Raw genomic sequence first — 24,913 nt, 5'->3', positions numbered from 1 at the left:
ATGAGTGTCAGAGGAGGGTGAGGCAGAGGAGCGTGTTGAGTAACAGCTGTTTGGTGGACAGAGATGGGACAGCTGGTGTGAGTGGGACTTTTAGGAGGCCTGGTATCTCCTGTAGGTCACATGTAATTGGGAATGTAGGTCACATGTAATTGGGAATGAAAACTATCCCAAGATGAGTGTTCACAAAAAGAGAAGAAGAACAGGAAAGGTCTGTGTGCGTGGGAGAGTGAAATAGAGACAGAAAGACAGTCGGTGTCCATACAATTAAAGTGGCAATGTACAACAGTGCTCCTTAGGTACATCTTTCACTGCTATTTTCATGGGAACGCAAGGCTTTTATCATTGGGCTTTGTTCAGAAACGTTTGGTGATCAACTAGGAATGCCTCGGTTATCGACTGGTTGGTGACTACTGGACTAATAGAGCTCCCCAGTTTGTAGTCCTAAAAAACGGAAATGAGTTCAGCCATTGCTATGGGGGAATTAATGGGGAAAGAATTGTTGTTTTTTGGATAAACACCGAAAATAAGGCCTGTGGTAAACACAGGCTTAGAAGAGTTCTATGAGATCCTTTTGTGAATGAATTTTGAAGCATGCATGTAATCAAAATAAGCACCTAAAGTCTTCAGAATTCATGAAGGTCATGTTAACTGACTGATTAGGCAGAGGAACAGAGCGCAAGCTGTTTTTGCTACTTTCTCAAACCATCAATAGTAGCATCATACAGCCCATATATGTGTTGATTTCTAAGGCATTCTAAGGTTTGTATCATTCACAACTAAAGTTGCCAAATAACTCTAAATCTAGAATATAGGACTTGTTTCAAATTATCACTTTTACGTTCAACATAGCCACTTCATAATAGCATAATTAATAATAATAATAATAATAGCGCACTTGCTATGTAATGGTAAAAATATCCTTTCTACTTTATTCAGCTAAGTTCAATTATATTCTTCGTACTATAAAATAAAATAATGGCACTGGACATAAGAATATCTTGTCAGCTAAATGAACAGCCTAAAGCAAGAGCATAGCCAAATAACATAGTCCTACAGTAGGCCAACTCATATTCTGTTCTTCTGAAATACATTTTCTTCATATCATGTTTCTTTAGACCTGAATAACATAAATCATGGATTTATTGTGGTGGTGTATATTAAATTGATATATTATACTACGTTTTAATGTAGATGTTCCAAAGGCGCGTATCAGCGGCGTGTATGTGTTGAGGCCTGGAGATACTAAACGTGTTTATGTTAATTAAACGGTAAATTACCGTGAGACTGGCAGTCTTTTGCATGACAATAACGAACTGAGGAAATGTCATGACCGCCACAGCCCTAATCTTGACTTAGTGATAACATTTCTGACATGCCACTGAACTTCCAGTGGTAAGTACAGTGTATGAAAGGAATCCATGGCCAGCTGGTGTTGGATGTAAATAGTTCCGTGAAGCGCAGCAGGGCTAGGGTAAGGAAGTAATCTTATCACTGCAGAGGAAGGGATGGAGGGCAGTGAGGGGAGCCAAGACAAAATGTCCTAAAATAAAACTGAAGTTTCAGAAAAAATAACAGCAGAATCTAAACAGCACACTCACCACTTCTTGGACTTGAGTTTAGGAGGAGGGTTTCTCGGGATGAGGAACAGAGCTCTCATAGGGTGCATATCACACAGAGCTGGAGGTGGAGAGAGAGAGGGGGGAGAGCGAGAGGTATGGGGGAAAGGTATTATACCCACCAAGCATTTAAATTAAAACAGAATTTAAATACCAGTAGTATATTACTATACAGTATAAATACCAGTAGTATATTACTATACAGTATAAATACCAGTAGTATATTACTATACAGTATAAATACTAGTAGTATATTACTATACAGTATACACTTGTAATGGATCACATAATTCTATGCAGAGAATTGTGACACTAATAGCCTAGCTACTCCCAGTCAATATCTGTGGTCTTCCTAATCCCAATCCTTATCCTTTCTTTGTTCCCGCACACCTATTGGCCCATTGTCTTGTTTGAGCAACACTGTTACTCCTCGTCTTCCCAGCGTAGCTAGCAAAACCTGTCTGGTTAGGTTATCAGCTCAACAATAAGATGCATTCTAGAATGCATACACTGGCGCTACTTCTGATACTGCCCAAGGCATTCAGTGGGTTTCATTTCAGAACTTTGTGACTACACAATGATTACATGACCAGTTTAAGTTGGCCATTCCTTACTCTCCACATGTATTAGGTTTGTGCTGTATATGTTCTGTATGTGCATCTGTGGGAACTTAAACGTGATACCTGTACAGACAGATGGGCACGTTTCACCTGTTTTGCACATCTAGTCAACACAACAGAATGTATGTCAGTTTGTACAAATGAGTGAAACTAGTCTGCTCATGTCAGACCACAGGGTGGTTTGGTAAGGTTTTGAAAAACAACAGCAATGCTAGCTAACAATTAGCCAGTAGTATCCCACCGTAACCAGTAGAAACTAACACTGTATTAGTGAGAATGTAAGTCCATGTTGCATAATTAATGACTGCACACCACACCAATTTGTTTTCCCATCTCAAGAGGTTAAATAAACTAAATTACTATAGTAAGTGCCTATTAAGTGCTAAGTAAAGTAACGGGGTTGGCGATTTCATTTTAAGGATCGGACCCTTTTTTTACATTTCTGCCTAAAACGACATACACAAATCTAACTGCCTGTAGCAAGGATATGCATATTCTTGATACCATTTGAAAGGAAACACTTTGAAGTTTGTGTAAATGTGAAATGAATGTAGAAGAATAACACATTAGATCATTTCTAGCCTGGTAAAAGATAATACAAACAAAAGAAATATGCCATAAATCCCCTTGAGACAGGGGGAATGGAAGCTTATATGCTACAGCGAGGGAAAATTGAATGCAAGCTTCATGAATGAAATTAAAACATTTCTAGCCTGTCTATCGATGTATAACAGGGTTGACTTGTTATGCTTGACACGCTCAGTTTTCCACCACAAAACAACAGAACTTGGCCAAAAAGAGTAGAGCCAGCTCACCTGCTTTTACCATAAGATGTTAAAATGTCTGTTTGGAAATGTTTTGTTTTTTTAAGGAATAGTTTCGCCATATTAAAATGCATTCAGTTCACCTAACAGGGTTGACCTTTAAAATGAGGGTACAGTTTTTTTATTTTACCTTAAAAGGAACCAATAATAACACTAAATAAATAATAATTGCCAGAAATGACCTTGTCAATGCAACATCATAACTAGGGCTTTATAATGATGATGAAATGTAAGTGGGTTCAAATCTTCCTTGAAGTCAAAAAGGGTGCACAGAGGGTTATGTCAAAATGCTTCATTTTAGCAAGTCTTCATTCATATAAAAAAAATGATTTATTGAATTTTTCATGTGGTCTATATTAGAGGGCTCTTCATTTAATATCACAGGCTTTTAAAATTAAATATTTGTGCACACTCTCTTAAAATATCAAAAGGGACACAAAAAGCCACTCATTTCATTGAACGACCCATGGGCTATGTCTTGCATACTAGGTGGGTACAGCAACAGCACCAGGCTTCCGAGAGGGACTCCTCCAGTTAGGCACCCCCCCCTTCAAAGCTGCCTACAGTGGGAGCAGTGTGCGGTGATACAGTGCTTTTAGAAAGTATTCATACCCCTTGAATTATTCCACATTTTGTTGTGTTACAGCCTGAATTCAAAAATGTATTATACTGAACAAATTAGTTTACATCCCGGATAGTGAGCATTTCTCCTTTGCCAAGATAATCCATCCACCTGACAGGTGTGGCATATCAAGCTCATTAAACAGCACGATCATTACACAGGTGCACCTTGTGCTGAGGACAATAAAAGGCCACTCTAAAATGTGCAGTTTTGTCACGCAACCCAATGCCACAGATGTCTCAAGTTGAGGGAGCATGCAATTGGCATGCTGACTGCAGGAATGACCACCAGAGCTGTTGCCAGAAAATGTAATGTTAATTTCTCTACCATAAGCCGCCTCCAACGTTGTTTTAGAGATTTTGGTATTACGTCCAACCGGCATCACAACCGTAGACTACATGTACCACGTCAGCCCAGGAACTCCACATCAGGCTTCTTCACCTGCGGGATCGTCTGAGACCAGCCACCCAGACAGCTGATGTAAATGACAAGTATTCATGTCTGTAATAAAGCCATTTTGTGGGGAAAAACTAATTCTGATTAACTGGGCCTTGCTCCCCAGTGGGTGGGCCAGTCTCCCAAGTGGGTGGGCCTAGCTTGGTGAAATGCTGTAGAGACAGTTGTCCTTCTGGCAGGTTCTCCCATCTCAGCCCAAAAACTCTGTAGTTCTGTCAGAGTGGTTATTGAGTTCTTGGTCACCCCCCTGACAAAGTTCCTTCTTGTCCAGATGCTCAGTGTTGGTAGTACCATATCTTTTCCATTTCCCAATGATGGAGACCACTGTGCTCTTGGACATTTTCGGCACTCTAGAAATTGTTTTATACCCTTCCCCAGATATGTCTCATCACAATTCTCTCTGAGATCTACAGACAGTTTCTTGAACTTGGTATATGGTATAGTCTCTGCTCTGACATGCGCTGTCAACTATAGGACCTTATATAGACCGGTGTGTTTCTCTGTAAATCATGTCCAAACAATTGAATTGGCCACAGGTGGATGAAGTTGTAGTGACATCTCAAGGAAGATAAAAGGAAATTGGATACACCGGGAGCTCAGTTTGGAGAGTCATAGCAAAGGGGTGTGAATACTTATGTAAATTAGATATCTGCATTTCATTTCAATAAATTAGCTAAAATTTCCAAAAACATATTTTCACTGTCATTAAGGGGTATTGTGTGTAGATGGGCGGGAACATAAATATATTTTATACATTTTGAATTCAGTCTGTAACACAAAACGTGGAATAAGTCAAGGGGTATGAATACTTTCTGAAGGCCCTGTATGTGCTTGTAGTTGTGCTTGCGGTTTGATATAGAGTAGGCGATCTAGCACCACAGATCATTAGCCCCCACACCTCGTATCTTACATGAGCAGCACAATGGTGAATGAACCACCTCTGAAACACAGGGCTTGATTTACGGGCCAGTAATGAGACAGGAGGAAGATTATTCAATCTCTCCACTGCAGGTTTATGTTATGCGGAATGTGTTCTTGAGAGCTGGAGATAAAGCGGTTTCGTGGCTGTGTGTGTGTTTGTAGATGAATAGGGTAATAAAGTGGAGTCAGATGTGTGTGTGGGTTCACTGTACTGTACTTACGAGGAGCTCCCTCTGCCGTCTCTATGGCTGTGATCCCCAGGGACCAGATATCACTCTGTGGACACACCAGTGAGAATTAGTAGCCACTCTCAAACACAAACATAGACACACGTTAGGATGGAAAGGGGTCATTACCCTGTAGTCATAGGTGGAGTCAGGGTTCTCGTCACAGGCGATGACCTCAGGGGCCATCCAATAAGGCGTACCGATGAAGGTGTTCCTGCGCCCCACAGTCCTGTCCAGCTGAGCACTCACCCCAAAGTCCACTGGCCACAGTGGAGAAGACAGAAGTCAGTATTAGAATATTAGCAGCTATTCTCTTTTTTGACTTCCGCTTCAAGTCTTGATTTAGTTAAGTTGTAGATAAAGAAATAATACAAATACATAGTGTGCCTGAGGGTGAGTCAATGTTGAGACTGAGGAAAGCTGCTGTAAACACACACTGGAGGGTAACTTACAGGTACAAAGAGCAGAGGGGGTATACCCCCTGCAAGCTAGATCTACTCAGGGTTTTCTAAAGCTAGCCAGCTTCAGTTAGCTGCCCATTCCAGCTCAGGCTTCATCCGTACTATAATGGTGGATATTGCTTGACCACCTGCTGCGAATTCTAGCAGGCTTGTAACTGCACGTGCATGTTGCACATGGCTAGTTGAATGCCAAACTCTTCATTGAGTCAGTGCCACAATTAAATTTAAAGAAAATGTATCTTGCAAATTCAGCAGGCTATCGTGTGAAATAGACTTTTAGAAATTGTATCCTTATTTTATTACTTTGGTGTGTTTTGATGTGGTTATCAATATAAGAGCACCTTTTTCCCCACTCCTATTGAGAAAATAATTGTATTAAGTCAAACAAAAGTTTCTGTGCGTGACGTGCATTTGTCATTACTAAAATGTGCAATGTGATAGAAAAACACCTACACACAAAAACATTTATTTAATCAGTTGTGTTCCTCAAATCAAATTTATAAAAATTAAATCAAATTGTATTTGTTACATGCTTCGTAAACAACCAATCTAGACTAACAGTGAAATAATTACTTACGGGCCCTTCCCAACAATGCAGAGAGAAAAAGAGAAATAATAGAAAAATAATAACACAAGGAATAAATACACAGGGTACCAGTACCGAGTCAATGTGCAGGGGTACAAAGTTATTGAGGTAGACATGAACATATAGATAAACAGTAACAGCTTTTGGATGAGTCAAAAGAGTGCAAAAAATGGTCAATGCAGATCGTGCGAGTAGCTATTGGTTAAGTATATACCTAACTATTTAGCAGTCTTATGGCTTGGGGGTAGAAGCTGTTCAGGTGAACTGGATAATGACGTAATCTTTGAGAGAGGGAGGGAATCTGATTTCATTTGTCCTCAACTCGCCGCTCAGACACTACATTCAGTATAAATGTAGTTAGCCTGCCGCGGGCAAGATTACATCTGAAGGATTCGTTGCCAAAGAAATGTACCTGGCTAAAAGGTGAGCCAATTTTGTGGTCCCGGTTATCCCGAGTTGAACTCAGAGTTGACCAAAGTTACCTCATTAACTCCTCAAACTAGATTGATAGAATAGAGCTCAGGATTACATATTCATCACAACAAGCCCACACACGGCACATATAAACCTATGTAGATAACACACAACAAGCAGCAGAGCAAACACATGAACAGTATAGCATCCATCCTCTCACCGAGTTTGACCTCTGCGTTCTCCGTCAGCAGCACGTTCTGGCCCTTGATGTCTCTGTGGATGACCTTGTGTTGGTGGAGGTGCGAGAGGCCCTGGGTATCAAAGAGAGGTCAGAGTTCAGTCAGGGGTTCGACTCCCTCTGGAGGGAGTCTGTAATTGTGCTTTTCCACTGTAGGGATTTACGCTAGTGCTTGGCCTAAAGACTCAGACTGTTGTATAATGGTTCTACGGTTGGGTGCAGTGTGGTTTCTCACCCTGAGGATTTCTCTGCAGATGTAAGCGATCCAGTCCTCCTTCAGAGAGTTACCTTTGGTGTTCTTCACTAAGTCTGTCACGGAGCCCGCCCCACAGAACTCCATCACCAGCTACACAGACAGGACGGAACTTAGCACACATAAACACACACAGACACACTGCAATTTTCACTGTAATAAATAATGCTGCCTGCAGTAATCCTAATATTATTTATGTGCATTAAGCCATTCATGGATATCAGAGACAGCACATTAAATAATGAAGCTCTCCCTCAGATTATACCACCAGACAGGGACAACAGCCATCACACTGACCCAGAGATGGTCATCATGTCCAGGTGGGCTCTTCTTGACGAAAGCTCCGTAGTAGGTGGCAATATTGCGGTGATGGCTGTACTTCTTCAGCATGTTGATCTCAGCCTTGATCTCTTCCTCTTCTTCCTCTGTCACGTCCATTACCTTGATGGCAGCCAGCTGGCCCGTCTTAACGTGACGCCCCTGAATAAAGGCAGAGTAGACTTGATCATCTTAACTCAGGGGTTCTTAAAGTGGTGTCTGCGCAGGTCCGAGGCCAGACCACAAAAGATAAATATATATATTATTTATTTATTTTTCATTGCTTTTTTTTTATGAATATTACTAACAGATTAAACAAATTTTGGCCAAGGTATCCATGGAATAAGTTTATACGCTGTAATACAATATAATAATATTAAAGGTACTATTTGTCATATTTTTGCATGGTAATTTCAGAAAATGTCTTCAATATATCTACAGTAATAGTGGAATGATAGTGTTTCACAGATTTGTTTCCACAAAAAAAATTCTTGGGCACAGACAAAATGGTGCAGCCTTCTTATTGGTCAACAAAAGATGGGCCGTCTCGTTGTCAAATTGACTGGGGGCTAGCAAACACACACCAATAAGAAGGCTGCATCATTAGAATGCAATTTTGTGTGTACCCAATAGAATTTTAGGGGGGGAAATATTGTGAAACACCATCATTCCACTATTACTGTAGGTATATTAAGGACATTTTCTGAAATTACAATGCAAAAATATGACATATAGCTCCTTTAATCAAAAATGTATGCTCTTAACCCTGGGCAATGGGCCTGGGAGGCTCATAGGGATATTGGTATTCACAGTACTCCACCAATTATACATTTTTTTACTTAATACTTATTGTATTCCCCTTAAAATCTTTTTTTTTTAACATGTAATTAACTGCAATTCAAGCTTCAAAACTGCCTCCTTTTTTCTCTCTGCCTCAAAATGTATCGAATTGCAGGATTTTAACCAGAAAGCTGCAACAAAAACTCTGCCCCATGACAAAAAGTGTAGAATTGCAGGAAATTAGCTTGAAAACGGCAAAATACTATTTTCGAAAATGTTGCTAAAAAAAGTTCCTTCCAAGGGCCCGAGACTTGGTACGTCTGGTCATGCCCTGCCAAAGTCATAGTAGAACTTCTTGTATGCTATTTTTATCTCACTCGAGTTGTGTTATGATTATGAGGGGGTCAATGATTAATTTGCTATCACAAAAGGGGTTCCAGGCCCCAAAAAGTTTGAGAACCCCTGTCTTAACTGGTCAATCAAAACAAGAAACTGAAGGCTAGTAGAGCAGATGTCAGCTCTAAAAATACATCCTAACTTTGAGCAAAAATTCTCTAATAGTTAAAGGAACTCTGCCCTGGTTTAATCTGTTTTGAGAGTGATTATGCTGTGTGTTTCACCACATCATTTTCTCTTCATCTCTACTTTTTAGTTCTCTCCATCTTCTCATTACTACTACCAGTCTTCTCGGCTCCTCAGACTGACAGCCTCAGCGTGATCCAGCACAGCTGCATTAATCTGGCCTAATCTCAGACTTACTACCACAACGAGGGTTTGATAAGGGGAGACACTCAGTCTCAATATAAGCTTAAATCGACTCGGTGGTTCAGTGTCTCTCACCTACGCTGGATCGATGATCCAAGCCCCATCCATACGTCTTGTCTTACCTTGTACACCTGTCCATAGGTCCCATTGCCAACCACCTCCACCAGCTCAAAGATCCCTGCTGGGTCCTGGAAGAAAGATGGACAGATTCATTAAGATTGTCAGACAGAGACACACCAGACAACCAGGCCAGACGGACTGGGAGACAAGATGCCGAGGCAGACATGGTGAGCACATGGAGGGCCTTCAGAAAGTATTGATACACCTCTACTTTTTCAAAATGTTGTTGTGTTACAGCCTGAATTTAAAATGAATTCAACTGCGATTTATCACTGGCCCAAGCACACACACAGTCAAAGTGGAATATTGTTTTTGTGATTTTAACAAATTAAGAAAAAATGAAAAGCTGAAATGTCTTGAGTCAATAAGTATTCAACCTATGTTATGACAAACCTAAATAAGCTCAGGAGTAAAAATGTCCTTAACAAGTCACATAATAAGTTGCATGGACTCACTGTGTGCAATAATAGTGTTAACATGTTCATCTCTGTACCCCACACATACAGATAATTGTAAGGTCCCTCAGTCGAGCAGTGAATTTCAAATACAGATTCAACCCCAAAGACCTGTAAGGTTTTCCAATGCCTCACAAAGAAGGGCACCTATTAGTAGATGGCTAAAAACTTTTTTAAAAAGCAGACATTGAATATCCTTTTGAATATGGTAAAGTTATTAATTACACTTTGGATGACGTATCAATACAGCCAGTCATTACAAAGATACATCCTTCCTAACTCCGTTGCCGGAGAGGAAGGAAAGCACTCAGGGATTTCATTGGAAGGCCAATGGTGACTTTAAAACAGTTCCAACTGAGGATTGATCAACAACATTGTAGTTAATCCAAAATACTAACCTAGTTGACAGAGTGAAAGGGAAGCCTGTACATAATAAAAAGATTCCAAAACATGCATCCTGTTTGCAACAAGGCACAAAGTAATACTGCAAAAAACATGTCAAAGCAATTAACTTTTTGTCCTGATTACAAAGTTTTATGTTTGTGGCAAATCCAATACAACACAGTTTTGATGTAAATCTATGGCAAGATTTGAAAATGGTTGTCTAGAAATGATCAACAACCAATTTGACAGAGCTTGAATACATTTTTTATAATAAAAATGGCCAAATGTTGCACAATCCAGGTGTGAAAAGCTCTTAAGAGACTTACCCAGAAAGACTCACAGCTGCAATCGCTGCCAAAGGTGCTTCTACAAAGTATTGACTCAGGGGTGTGAATATTTACGTAAATTAGATATTTTTGCATTAACATTTTCAATAGATGTGTAAAAATATCTAAAAACATTTTCATTTTGTCATTATAGGGTACTGAGTGTAGAATTTTTTTTTTTTTATAAAATAGATTCCGGCTGTAATAGAATAAAATGTGGAATAAGTAAAGGTGTATCAAATCAAATCACATTTTATTGGTCACATACACATGGTTCGCAGATGTTATTGCGAGTGTAGCGAAATGCTTGTGCATCTAGTTCCAACAGTGCAGCAATATCTAACAAGTAATATCTAACAATTCTACAAATACATAATACACACAAATCTAAGTAAAGGATTTGAATATTATATAAATATATGGATGAGCAATGACAGATCGGCATAGGCAAGATGCAATAGATGGTATAAAGTACAGTAAACACATATGAGATGAGTAATGCAAGATATGTAAACATTACTAAAGTGACTAGTGATCCATTTATTAAAGTGGCCAATGATTTTAAGTCTGTATGTGTTAGTGATGGCTGTTTAACAGTCTGATGGCCTTGAGATACAAGCTGTTTTTCAGTCTCTCGGTCCCAGCTTTGATGTACCTGTACTGACCTCGCCTTCTGGATGGTAGTGGGGTGAACAGGCAGTGGCTCGGGTGGTTGTTGTCATTGATTATCTTTTTGGCCTTCCTGTGACATCGGGTGCTGTAGGTGTCCTGGAGGGCAGGTAGTTTGCCCCCAGTGATGCGTTGTGCAGACCGCACTACCCTCTGGAGAGCCTCGCGGTTACAGCCCGACAGGATGCTCTCAATTGTGCATCTGTAAAGGTTTGTGAGGGTTTTAGGTGACAAGACATATTTCTTTAGCCTCATGAGGGAAGAGGCGCTGTTGTGCCTTCTTCACCATATGGTCTCTGTGTGTGGCCATTTCAGTTTGTCCGTGATGTGTACGCAGAGGAAGTCAAAACTTTCCACCTTCTCCACTGCTGTCCCGTCGATATGGATAGGGGGGGTGCTCCCTCTGCTGTTTCCTGAAGTCCACAATCATCTCCTTTGTTTTGGTGACATTGAGTGAGAGGTTGTTTTTCTGACACCACACTGAGTGCCCTCACCTCCTCCCTGTAGGCTGTCTCGTCGTTGTTGGTAATCAAGCCTACAACTGTTGTGTCGTCTGCAAACTTGATGATTGAGTTGGAGGCATGCATGGCCACACAGTCATGGGTGAACAGGGAGTACAGGAGGGAGCTGAGCACACACCCTTGTGGGGCCCCTGTGTTGAGGATCAGCGAAGTGGAGATGTTTCCTACCTTCACCACCTGGGGGCGGCCCGTCAGGAAGTCCAGGACCTAATTGCACAGTGTGGGGTTGAGCCCAGGGCCTCTAGCTTAATGATGAGCTTGGAGGGTACTATGATGTTGAATGCTGAGCTATAGTCAATGAACAGCATTCTTACATAGGTATTCCTCTTGTCCAGATGGGATAGGGCAGTGTGCAGTGTGATGGCGATTACATCGTCTGTGGATCTATTGGGGCGGTAAGCAAATTGAAGTGGGTCTATGGTGACAGGTAAGGTGGAGGTGATATGATCCTTGACTAGCTTCTCAAAGCACTTCATGATGACATGAGTGAGTGCCACGGGGTATGAATACGTTTTGAAGGCACAGAGAGATAGAGATGTTTTAGACATCATCCATCCACCACGTGCGTTATAGGGAAGGGAGTAATTGACTTTTCTATTTTTTTCCCCCACCATAAGATAAAAACCACAGGTGACGTTCATAATAGCTACTTCAAACGAAATATTAACATCAGTCATCGCTTTTTTCCCCGGATAGGAAAAGAAAGAAGAGACACCCAGTTCCACAGTGTGATTCAATATGGCCTGTAGGATCTTTGGGTGGTGGGCCTGCTGCTGGTTTAGGTTGGAAATGTACAGCGTGACCATCCTGCTTTCATATTGTTTCAATAATGGGTCTGTCAATTCCTGACTTTTTCCAGTGTTTGTCTTTAACAGGGAGAAATCATACAAGGAGAGGTGAGAGAGAGGTGTACAAGAGAATGAGGCGTACATGCATAGATGTAAGCATTAGGGGTTTGAGAGAAAAATATGGAATAAACAGGGGGAATGACAAACGGTCCAATTAGTGCATCTATGCTGTGTGTAAGAGGAGCACTAGGAGCAGGAGAAACAGCAGCAACAGACTGACAAAAGGGTTGGAGTAAAAGCTCTTGAGTACAAGTGTTCAAAACAGGGGAAATGAATGAAATGACAGGGAACGATGGAATAGAGGAGGCTAATGCAATCATCCAGAGGGAGGAGAGAGAGATGGCAGCATCGCCCACGTCCAACGCAGAGTGAGAAGAGAGGGAAGAAATAAAGAGATTGAGGGGGAGGGTGGAGCTGTATTAAAGCTAAGGAGTGCGGAGGGCTGTACCAGCAACAAACTGTCAACACTGATCACAGACAGAGCATGAGAGCAACACACTGTGGACCAACTGGTAACTTCACTTCCGTCAACTTAACGGGTGCAGAAGTGCAAACTCCATCCATTGACAATGCTGTTGGATCTTTGTGTGTGTCAGAAGACTCCCCTAATGTCTGTGTACTTACCTAGAGAAAACCAGCTGACAATTTGAATATTCCTCTCTCCCTGGACAAGTAAGCCTATCACAATCACAAATAATTAGGCCTTTAGACTCACACTACCATCAAAAACGTCCAATAATGAAAAACAACAACGGTGTCTGTAAGGGGGCGGTCGGTCAACAAATAGCCTAGAACAGATGTGGGAGTTGAAGGTAAGCGTTGATTCAATGTGTGTTGACACTTGTCAGACCACCTGACATTTTCTGATGTGGGGTCTCATGAAGAATTTAGCCTATTCAAACAACTACACCACTATAATCTGAGTCTTCTACATAAAGAGAAGTCACAGTCATGCACTATTACTAGCCTACTGTAGGTTCAACTTGTAAGCTATGTGTGTGTGTGTGTGTGTGTGTGTGTGTGTGTGTGTGTGTGTGTGTGTGTGTGTGTGTGTGTGTGTGTGTGTGTGTGTGTGTGTGTGTGTGTGTGTGTGATGTGCAGCAGGCAGAGTGGGTGTTATAAAGACAGCTATCAAACAATAAGCTCAAGTGAATCATCCCTCTCAGAGCCCTCTCTCAAAATGGAGAATTAAATAGCATTGCCTTGAGAGGTCTGGTCTGTCATTCGTTGTACTGAAATTGCTAGTGTGTGTTGGTGAGAGATATTAAAATCTCCCTTTATCAAACTATACTCCACCCTGTTAGATGCTCCTTAGTCTTTGTTTGATGATATGATGGCCCACATTACAAATTCATGTCATTTTACAGATATGTTAAAAGGTATCTGGTCCCGGAAAGTCAGCGACCGAGGATCTGCATTTGTTTGTCCTTTATGTTTAACTTCTCATTTTAAAAGCCGTTGGATCTTTGTGTTTTAAAAATTCAAATAAATCCATGTAATATAGCCTACACCTTCACAATAAATCCATTATTTATTTTAGACTGTTCTAGAGAAACAAGATAAGAAGAAAATGTAGTCTATTTCAGAAGAACAGAATAGCATACACTGAGTTGTCCTTATGTTAGGTCCTGATCTGGCTACGCCATATTGCTGTGTGCTACACTAAGCAGACAAGATTTCCTTAGAATTCAAAAAAATAAAGGGAACACTTAAACAACACATCCTAGATCTGAATGAAAGAAATAATCTTATTAAGTACTTTTTTCTTTACATAGTTGAATGTGCTGACAACAAAATCACACAAAAATAATCAATGGAAATCCAATTTATCAACCCATGGAGGTCTGGATTTGGAGTCACACTCAAAATTAAAGTGGAAAACCACACTACAGGCTGATCCAACTTTGATGTAATGTCCTTAAAACAAGTCAAAATGAGGCTCAGTAGTGTGTGTGGCCTCCACGTGCCTGTATGACCTCCCTACAATGCCTGGGCATGCTCCTGATGAGGTGGCGGATGGTCTCCTGAGGGATCTCCTCCCAGACCTGGACTAAAGCATCCGCCAACTCCTGGACAGTCTGTGGTGCAACGTGGCGTTGGTGAATGGAGCGGGACATGATGTCCCAGATGTGCTCAATTGGATTCAGGTCTGGGGAACGGGCGGGTCAGTCCATAGCATCAATGCCTTCCTCTTGCAGGAACTGCTGACACACTCCAGCCACATGAGGTCTAGCATTGTCTTGCATTAGGAGGAACCCAGGGCCAACCGCACCAGCATATGGTCTCACAAGGGGTCTGAGGATCTCATCTCGGTACCTAATGGCAGTCAGGCTACCTCTGGCGAGCACATGGAGGGCTGTGCGGCCCCCCAAAGAAATGCCACCCCACACCATGACTGACCCACCACCAAACCGGTCATGCTGGAGGATGTTGCAGGCAGCAGAGCGTTCTCCACGGCGTCTCCAGACTCTGTCACGTCCGTCACGTGCTCAGTGTGAACCTGCTTTCATCTGTGAAGAGCACAGGGCGCCAGTGGCGAATTTGCCAATCTTGGTGTTCTCTGGCAAATGCCAAACGTCCTGCACGGTGTTGGGCTGTAAGCACAACCCCCACCTGTGGACGTCGGGCCCTCATACCACCCTCATGGAGTCTGTTTCTGACCGTTTGAGCAGACACATGCACATTTGTGGCCTGCTGGAGGTCATTTTGCAGGGCTCTGGCAGTGCTCCTCCTGCTCCTCCTTGCACAAAGGCGGAGGTAGCGGTCCTGCTGCTGGGTTGTTGCCCTCCTACGGCCTCCTCCACGTCTCCTGATGTACTGGCCTGTCTCCTGGTAGCGCCTCCATGCTCTGGACACTACGCTGACAGACACAGCTTGCATTGATGTGCCATCCTGGATGAGTTGCACTACCTGAGCCACTTGTGTGGGTTGTAGACTCCGTCTCATGCTACCACTAGAGTGAAAGCACCGCCAGCATTCAAAAATGACCAAAACATCAGCCAGGAAGCATAGGAACTGAGAAGTGGTCTGTGGTCCCCACCTGCAGAACCACTCCTTTATTCGGGGTGTCTTGCTAATTGCCTATAATTTCCACCTGTTGTCTATTCCATTTGCACAACAGCATGTGACATGTATTGTCAATCAGTGTTGCTTCCTAAGTGGACAGTTTGATTTCACAGAAGTGTGATTGACTTGTAGTTACATTGTGTTGTTTAACCTGTTAGGGCTAGGGGGCAGCATTGACACGGCTGAATAAAAAACATACCCGATTTAATCTGGTTACCACTCCTACCCAGTAACTAGAATATGCATATACTTATTACATATGGATAGAAAACACCCTACATTTTCTAAAACTGTTTGAATGGTGTCTGTGAGTATAACAGAACTCAAATGGCAGGTCAAAACCTGAGAGATTCCTTTACAGGAAGTGGCCTGTCTGACCATTTGTTGAACTTCTTTTCCATCTCTATCATTTACTAAGGATCTCTGCTCTAACGTGACACTTCCCACGTCGTCCATAGGCGCTCAGATCCCGGGAAAAAACAGAATGTCGTCATCCCAGCCCCAGGCTGAAACACATTATCGCCTTTCTCAAGTGGCCGATCAAGAGACACTGGCTTATGCGCGTGACCCCGACCGCCCCCGCCTTTGGGATTTTTTCCTCTGTTTGCCGAAAAGGAGATTCCCTGTCGGAATATTATCGCTTTTCTACGAGAAAAGTGTCGTAAAAATTGATTTTAAACAGCGGTTGACATGCTTCGAAGTACGGTAATGGAATACTTAGAATTTTATTGTCACGAATTGCGCCAAGCGCGTGACACTTCTTTACTATTTCGGATAGTGTCTGGAACGCACGAACAAAACGCCGCTATTCGGATATAACGATGGATTATTTTGGACCAAACCAACATTTGTTATTGAAGTAGCAGTCCTGGCTGTGTATTCTGACGAAGACAACAAAAGGTAATGAAACTTTAATAATAGTAAATATGATTATGGTGAGTGCTAAACTTGCCGGGTGTCTAAATAGCGAGCCCGTGATGCCTGGGCTATGTACTTAGAATATTGCAAAATGTGCTTTCACCAAAAAGCTATTTTAAAATCGGACATATCGAGTGCATAGAGGAGGTCTGTATCTATAATTCTTAAAATAATTGTTATGCTTTTTGTGAACGTTTATCGTGAGTAATTTAGTAAAATGTTAGCGAATTCCCCGGAAGTTTGCGGGGGGTATGCTAGTTCTGAACGTCACATGCTAATGTAAAAAGCTGGTTTTTGATATAAATATGAACTTGATTGAACAAAACATGCATGTATTGTATAACATAATGTCCTAGGGTTGTCATCTGATGAAGATCATCAAAGGTGAGTGCTGCATTTAGCTGTCTTCTGGGTTTTGGTGACATTATATGCTGGCTTGAAAAATGGGTGTCTGATTATTTCTGGCTTGGTACTCTGCTGACATAATCTAATGTTTTGCTTTCGTTGTAAAGCCTTTTTGAAATCGGACAGTGTGGTTAGATTAACGAGAGTCTTGTCTTTAAATGGCTGTAAAATAGTCATATGTTTGAGAAATTGAAGTAATAGGATTTTTAAGGTTTTGAAAATCGCGCCACAGGATAGCAGTGGCTGTTACGTAGGTGGGACGAATTCGTCCCGCCTAGCCTAGAGAGGTTAAGTGTTCCCTTTATTTTTTTGAGCAGTGAATAATAATTATAGCATACAGCACCCACTTCTCCCTGGGTGCTGCAAGCTCCGAAGCACCTCTCACTCACATGGCTCTTCATCACGTGATCGGGTCTTTCTCACAGGCTACAAGTGAAGACAGACACATCGGCAAAGCAGCTGCGCACATCCTTATCCAATTCCGAGGTGCATATTGAAGATATTGGAAGAACTGTCCACATTTACTTTTTCAGCCAACAAGATGAGTCGGCCTAACGAACAGAAAAAGCACTAAGATCTAATATCCCCATAGTACAAAAGTTTACCTTTTCTATTCTGTGTGAGAAATAAATATTCCAAACATAGTCTGGGACAGTTGTGGGATGCGATAGATCCCAAATGAATACATCCACTAGCATCCCCAAAAATGTTTGACGCAATGTTGATAACCTAATAGTTTATTTCTTCTAGAGGTCGACCGATTTATCGGAATGGCCGATTAATTATGGCCGATTTCAAGTTTTCATAAATCGGTAATCGGTATTTTTGGACACCGATTTGCCTATTTTATTTTGTATTTTTATTTAACTAGGCATGTCAGTTAAGAACACGTTCTTATTTTCAATGACGGCCTAGGAACGGTGGGTTAACTGCCTTGTTCAGGGGCAGAACGACAGATTTTTACCTTGCCAGCTTGGGGATGCAACCTTATGGTTAACTAGTCCAACGCTCTAACCACCTGCTTTAAGTTGCACTCCACGAGGAGCCTGCCTGTTACGCGAATGCAGTAAGAAGCCAAGGTAAGTTGCTAGCTAGCATTAAACTTATCTTATAAAAAACAATCAATCAATCATAATCACTAGTTAACTACACATGGTTGATGATATTACTAGTTTATCTAGCCTGTCCTGCATGGCATATAATTGATGTGGTGCGGATTCGCGAAAAAGGACTGTCTTTGCTCCGACGTGTACCTAACCATAAACATCAATGCCTTTCTTAAAATCAATACACAAGTATATATTTTTAAACCTGCATATTTAGTTAATATTGCCTGCTAACATGAATTTCTTTTAACTAGGGAAAATGTGTCACTTCTCTTGCAAACAGAGTCAGGGTATATGCAGCAGTTTGGATCGTCTGGCTCGTTGCGAACTGTGAAGACTATTTCTTCCTAACAAAGACAGCCGACTTGGCCAAACGGGGGATGATTTAACAAAAGCGCATTTGCGAAAAAAGCACAATCGTTGCACGACTGTACCTAACTATAAACATCAATGCCTTTCTTAAAATCAATACACAGAAGTATATATTTTTAAACCTGCATATTTAGCCAAAAGAAATCCAGGTTAGCAGGCATTATTAACCAGGTGAAATTGTGTCAGTTCTCTTGCGTTCCTTGCACGCAGAATCAGGGTATATGCAACAGTTTGGTCCGCCTGGCTCGTTGCGAACTAATTTGCCACAATTTTACGTAATTATGACATAACATTGAAGGTTGCGCAATGTAACAGGAACATTTAGACTTATGGATGCCACCCGTTAGGTAAAATACGGAACGGTTCCGTATTTCACTGAAAGAATAAATGTGATAGTTTCCGGATTTGACCATATTAATGACCTAAGGCACATGTTTCTGTGTGTTATTATGTTATAATTAAGTCTATGATTTGATAGAGCAGTCTGACTGAGCGGTGGTAGTCACCAGCAGGCTCGTAAGCGTTCATTCAAAATAGCACTTTCGTACGTTTTGCCAGCAGCCCTTCGCAATGCATTGCGCTGTTTATGACTTCAAGCCTATCAACTCCCAAGATGAGGCTGGTGTAACCGATGTGAAATGGCTAGCTAGTTAGCCGGGTGCGCGCTAATAGCGTTTCAAACGTCACTCATTCTGAGACTTGGAGTAGTTGTTTCCCCTTGCTCTGCATGGGTAACGCTGCTTTGAGGGTGGCTGTTGTCGATGTGTTCATGGTTTGAGCCCAGGTAGGAGCGAGGAGAGGGACGGAAGCTATACTGTTACACTGGCAATACTAAAGTGCCTATAAGAACATCCAATAGTCAAAGGTATATGGAATACAAATCATATAGAGAGAAATAGTCCTATAATTCCTATAATAACTAAAAACTAAAACTTCTTACCTGGGAATATTGAAGACTCATGTTAAAAGGAACCACCAGCTTTCATATGTTCTCATGTTCTGAGCAAGGAACTTAAACGTTAGCTTTCTTACATGGCACATAATGCACTTTTACTTTCTTCTCCAACACTTTGTTTTTGCATTATTTAAACCAAATTGAACATGTTTCATTATTTATTTGAAGCTAAAGTGATTTTATTGATGTATTATATTAAGTTAAAATAAGTGTTCATTCAGTATTGTTGTAATTGTCATTATTACAAACAAATAAAACTTTTTTTTTAATAAATCAGCCGAGTAATCGGTATCGGCCTTTTTGGTCCTCCAATAATCGGTATCGAAAAATCACAATCGGTCGACCTCTAATTTCTTCATATTATAAGCGCAGCAATTTGCACACAGCAGTAGGCTATAAGCACAAATGTTTCATTAGCGGGAAAACACCATTATCAAAAGTGACCGCAAATGTGATTATACATGTAATGCTTTTATTATGAAGGTGCATTTTTATGGTGAAAATGATCTTCCACAAACTTGAAACTCACGCGCTGCTTATGTATGCCAGTAAGGCTCTACACCCCATGTAAAGCGGATTAATGTGCTTAATTTTAAGAAGGTATTTGGCATCTTTAGTTGTGATACAAACCTTATCAAAACATATAGGCCTATGGGACTAGGCTACATGAGGTGCGCGAATATGATTCAAAAAATTCGCACAAAAAAAGGCATTGTTTCTTGCCTTACCCGGGGCATCATTCACAAGTGATTATGTATAATTCACAAGTGATAGGCTAATATTGTTACCCATCATACTATTCTTGATTTAATCGTGTCTTTACATATACTAAATTATGGGTGAAATTTGTTTTGATTTAGAATGGACCATTAATCATGCACCTTACTTGAAACAGGGGCAGGTGAAAAAAAATACATCAATGCACTAAAATAGCGATTGGAGGGCACTTTTCCCGTGGTTCATTATCATGCCAGCCAAGTAGGCTATACTGCTGTTGTAAAGAGAAGCAATGTGCTTAATATTAGGGAAGTTGAGAAATAAATATAATAGGCCTCATGCAATTGCATAGCCCATAGAAATGTTGCGCAATATGAGGACATGGGCTCTCATTAAGTGTTTGATTAGATTTTCGATTACATTTGCATTGATGTCAGAGTGGTTAGAGAGACAATGGAGTGCGGAGTACCAGTTGCAGTTAGCAAGTTTTGTAGGCTACTAATGACCATGAGCAGCATCAGAGTTTGGAGAAGCCTAATTACCGTGACTAAACGGTCACATGGAATTTGACTGCCTTCGTGACTCGTAATAATAATGCGGTCACCGTAACAGCCCTAGTCACCATCTCCAGTTTGTTCCACCCCACTTTATTTTGAGTAGGATTGCATCCTAAACGACACATCATTTGTAATATTATTGGTAGTAACCATCTGGACGTCACCGTGATACAGTCTACCCTGCTCAATGGGGGAGATTTTGCACTGCAAGCCAACAACACCGGGCAGCGTATACTTCGCTCCTACTCGCCGCAGTAAGGAGATGAAAGAAGCTAGATCAGGGGTCTCCAACAGGTTGATCGCAAGCTACCAGCAGCTCGACAAACAATTCTGAAAGTGCATGTATTTTTCACCAAATACTGTCAAACAAATCTCAATTATCAGACAGCTCAAGCTCTATCCAATCAAATCCTCATTATCCCACCCTTAGCCAGAATTTGATTGAAAAGCACAATATCTGCCAAATAAGTTCCATTAATATTGCCCATGTATGTCCAGTACCAGTCAAAAGTTTGGACACCCCATCTCATTCAAGGGTTTTTGTTTTGATTATTTTCTACATTGTAGAATAATAGTGAAGACATCAAAACTATGAAATAACACATATGGAATCATGTAGTAAGCAAAGAAGTGTTAAACAAATCAAAATATATTTGAGATTTGAGATTGTTCAAAGTAGCCACCCTTTGCCTTGATGGCAGCTTTGTACACTCTTGGCATTCTCTCAACCAGCTTCATGAGGTAGTCACCTGGAATACATTTCAATTAACAGGTGTGCCTTGTTAAAAGTTAATTTGTGGAATTTCTTTCCTTCTTAATAAGTTTGAGCCAATCAGTTGTGTTGTGACAAGGTAGGGGTGGTATACAGAAGATAGTCCTATTTGGTAAAATACCAAGTCCATATTATGGCAAGAACAGCTCAAATAAACAGAGAAACAACAGTCCATCATTACTTCAAGACATGAAAGTCAGTTAATCCGGAAATTTTCAAGACCTTTGAAAATTTCTTCAAGTGCAGTCGCAAAAACCATCAAGTGCTATGATGAAACTGGCTCTCATGAGGACTGCCACAGAAAAGGAAGACCCAGAGTTACCTCTGCTGCAGAGGATAAGATCATTAGAGTCAACTGCACTTCAGATTGCAGCCCAAATAAATGCTTCACAGAGTTCAAGTAACAGACATCTCAACATCAACTGTTCAGAAGACACTGCGTGAATCAGGCCTTCATGGTCGAATTGCTGCAAAGAAACCACTACTAAAGGACACCAATAAGAAGAAGAGAGACTTGCTTGGGCCAAGAAACACGAGCAACGGACATTAGACCGGTAGAAATCTGTCCTTTTGGTCTGATGACTCCAAATTTGAGATTTTTGGTTCTAACCGCCATGTCTTTGTGAGATGCAGAGTAGGTGAACGAATTATCTCTGCATTTTACTTGGTTAGTCAATTAAGAACAGATTCTTATTTACATAACGGCCTACCCCAGCCAAACCCTAACCTGGACGATGCTGGGCCAATTGTGCGCCGCCCTATGGCACTCCCAATTACGGCCGGTTTTGCTACAGCCTGGAATCGAACCAGGGTCTGTAGTGACGCCTCTAGCACTGAGATGCAGTGCCTTAGACTGCTGCGCCACTCAAGGTGCATTGCTGGTGACACTGTCGGTTACTTATTTAGAATTCAAGGCACACTTAACCAGCATGGCTACCACAGCATTCTGTAGCGATACGCCATCCCATCTGATTTGCGCTTAGTGGGACCATCATTTGTTTTTCAACAGGACAATAACCCAACACACCTCCAGGCTGTGTAAGGGCTATTTGACCAAGAAGGAGAGTGATGGAGTGCTGCATCAGATGACCTGGCCTCCACAATCACCTGACCTCAACCCAAATGAGATGGCTTGGGATGAGTTGCACCGCAGAGTGAAGGAAAAGCAGCCAATAAGTGCATATGTGGGAACTCCTTCAAGACTGTTACAAAAGCATTACAGGTGACTACCTCATGAAGCTGGTTGAGAGAATGCCAAGCTGTCATCAAGGCAAAGGGTGGCTACTTTGAAGAATCTGAATATATTTAGATTTTTTTAACACATTTTTGGTTACTACATGATTCCACCTTGTTATTTCATGGTTTTGATATTGTCACTATTAATCTACAATGCAGAAAAAAGTAAAAATAAAGAAAAACCCTTGAATGAGTAGGTGTGTCTAAACTTTTAACTGGTACTGTACATGGTACTTTTATATAAAGCAATCAAATAATAAATTACCAAACATAAGCTCTTCAACCCCACCCCTTAGCCATTCTCAGCCCATCCCACCTATCACCATAGACCACCCTCATTTGGTTTCCATGTGCCATATTTTTTAAATTGTGCTGTTTTCCATACATTTTGAACCATTCTATTCGTATAGTACCAACAGATTGTGTGCTAAAGATGAAAACCTTTCCTACGAGTATTATTATATTATTTATTGGCTGATGGCTTCCCAAATCGCCCCACATCAATAAATTGGTTATAACAAACTCTGAATGTGACAATCAATGGGATGCAGAGGACATGACAAATAAACTTGAAAAAGGGGAATATTTACAGGTTGCTCAGGAGGTAAAGGGAAAGTCAGATGTGTGGAATAAATGTGACTAGTTGTGGAAAATACTTGAGATCAAGAATAATAAGGTAAGGAGCAAGCGCTGTGTGCATATTGTGTGTGTCAAACAGGTGCTGTATAGATTACAATATACTTTTTTTTTTAAATCGTTTTGAACAATGTAAACACTAAATCAAGTTTAAGCGTACCAGAGTCTGTTGTAACTTTGTTTGTTAAGCCTTTATTAAAGCAGACTGTAAAACAGTGGCATTCATTCATGAATGCAATTTTCAAAATGGAACAGTTTATTCTTGTTTAAGCCAATTATTCTAGGCTTGCTTTATTTTAAAACTAAAACGCTTGATTGCATTTCAAATCATGAATGACTCGTAATGCTGTGTGATAAGATTAAAAGAATGAATGATTGATACAGTAGCCTATAGAAGTTTTGAAATAAAGGCCGAAGTAAGTTACGGTATTAAGACTAAACAGGATGTGCTCTTAGCCCTACAGCTCAATGGTGGTTATACAAGGCTTCTATACTAAGCCAACTAATGATAATGACATTAATTATTATTATAATAATGAGATCAAGAAAAATTTGCGTTATTATTATAAATATAATTTTTGACAATTTGGAAGTGTAAACACTAAATAAATTATAAATATTACCAGAGTCTGTTCTAATGAAAAAAAAAAAGTGTAAAACCTTTATTACAGCAAAGGAAAAATTAAGAACAGCCTAATTTTTAAAAATTGTTTACTTGATATGTCATTGCATGAGGCTTGGTGTTCACAGAATCAGTAGGCTATTCATCAAACACTCAAACAGGCAACAGAAGCAGGTTCAGTCTTATTTCTGGAGATATATTGATGATTTATAAAGACAGGCACATTTAACAGTTAGGCTATGGATTATAGACCTAATTAAGTTTGCGTTTCCTCTCTCCTCACTTTTCTTAGACAATAAGGCAAGGGCTGTTTTCTCATCTCATTCTGCTGCTGCCTCCACGGCATTGTTCTCAACACCAATACGCCGGTTAACTTTGCTATTATGCACATAGCAACATGTTCTAGGAAAAGGTGCCAATTCAACAGCGCATTGATGTGTTTCAGAGCCGTGGAGAGTAGAGGTCGACCGATTACATCGGCATGGCCGATTAATTAGAGACGATTTCAAGTTTTCATAACAATCGGTAATCTGCATTTTTGGACGCTGATTATATTGCAATCCACGAGGAGACTGTGTGGCAGGCTGACCATCTGTTCCACGAGTGCAGCAAGGAGCCAAGGTAAGTTGCTAGCTAGCATTAAACTTATCTTATAAAAACAATCAATCTTAACATAACTAGTGATTAACTACACATGGTTGATGATACTACTAGTTTACCTAGCTTGTCCCACGTTGCATATAATCAATGCGGTGCCTGTTAATTTATCATTGAATCACAGCCTACTTCGCCAAACGGGTGATGATTTAACAAAAGCGCATTCGCGTCAGGGTATATGCAGCAGTTTGGACCGCCTGGATCGTTGCAAACTGTGTGAAGACCATTTCTCCCTAACAAAGACCGTAATTAATTTGCCAGAATTGTACATAATTATGACATAACATTGAAGGTTGTACAATGTAATAGCAATATTTAGACTTAGGGTTGCCACCTGTTCGATAAAATACGGAACGGTCTCGTATTTCACTGAAAGAATACATTTTTGTTTTCAAAATTATAGTTTCCGGATTTGACCATATTAATGACCTATGCCTTGGATTTGTGTGTTTATTATATTATAATTAAGT

At 40.8% G+C, this 24,913-nt stretch overlaps 1 protein-coding gene across 7 annotated transcripts in view; it reads right to left on the bottom strand.

The window, feature by feature from the left end:
* Window positions 1-24,913, bottom strand: part of mink1 (misshapen-like kinase 1) — a 69,793-nt gene that overhangs the window by 37,885 nt on the left and 6,995 nt on the right. For all 7 annotated transcript variants that reach the window (XM_014197479.3, XM_014197480.3, XM_014197475.3 and 4 more), the window contains exons 2-8: window positions 9,224-9,289; window positions 7,536-7,718; window positions 7,221-7,331; window positions 6,968-7,058; window positions 5,416-5,546; window positions 5,281-5,335; window positions 1,599-1,677 (exon numbers count right to left, since the gene is read on the bottom strand). In XM_014197479.3, the coding sequence (XP_014052954.1) occupies window positions 1,599-1,677; window positions 5,281-5,335; window positions 5,416-5,546; window positions 6,968-7,058; window positions 7,221-7,331; window positions 7,536-7,718; window positions 9,224-9,289 (716 nt within the window). The remainder of the gene's footprint in view (window positions 1-1,598; window positions 1,678-5,280; window positions 5,336-5,415; window positions 5,547-6,967; window positions 7,059-7,220; window positions 7,332-7,535; window positions 7,719-9,223; window positions 9,290-24,913) is intronic.

This window comes from Salmo salar, chromosome 04, assembly GCF_965601325.2.
Source record: "Salmo salar chromosome 04, fSalSal1, whole genome shotgun sequence".
NCBI classification, from domain to species: Eukaryota; Metazoa; Chordata; class Actinopteri; order Salmoniformes; family Salmonidae; genus Salmo; species Salmo salar.
The sequence above is the reverse complement of the archived record's forward strand: the minus strand, read 5'-3'. Positions and strand labels throughout refer to the sequence as shown.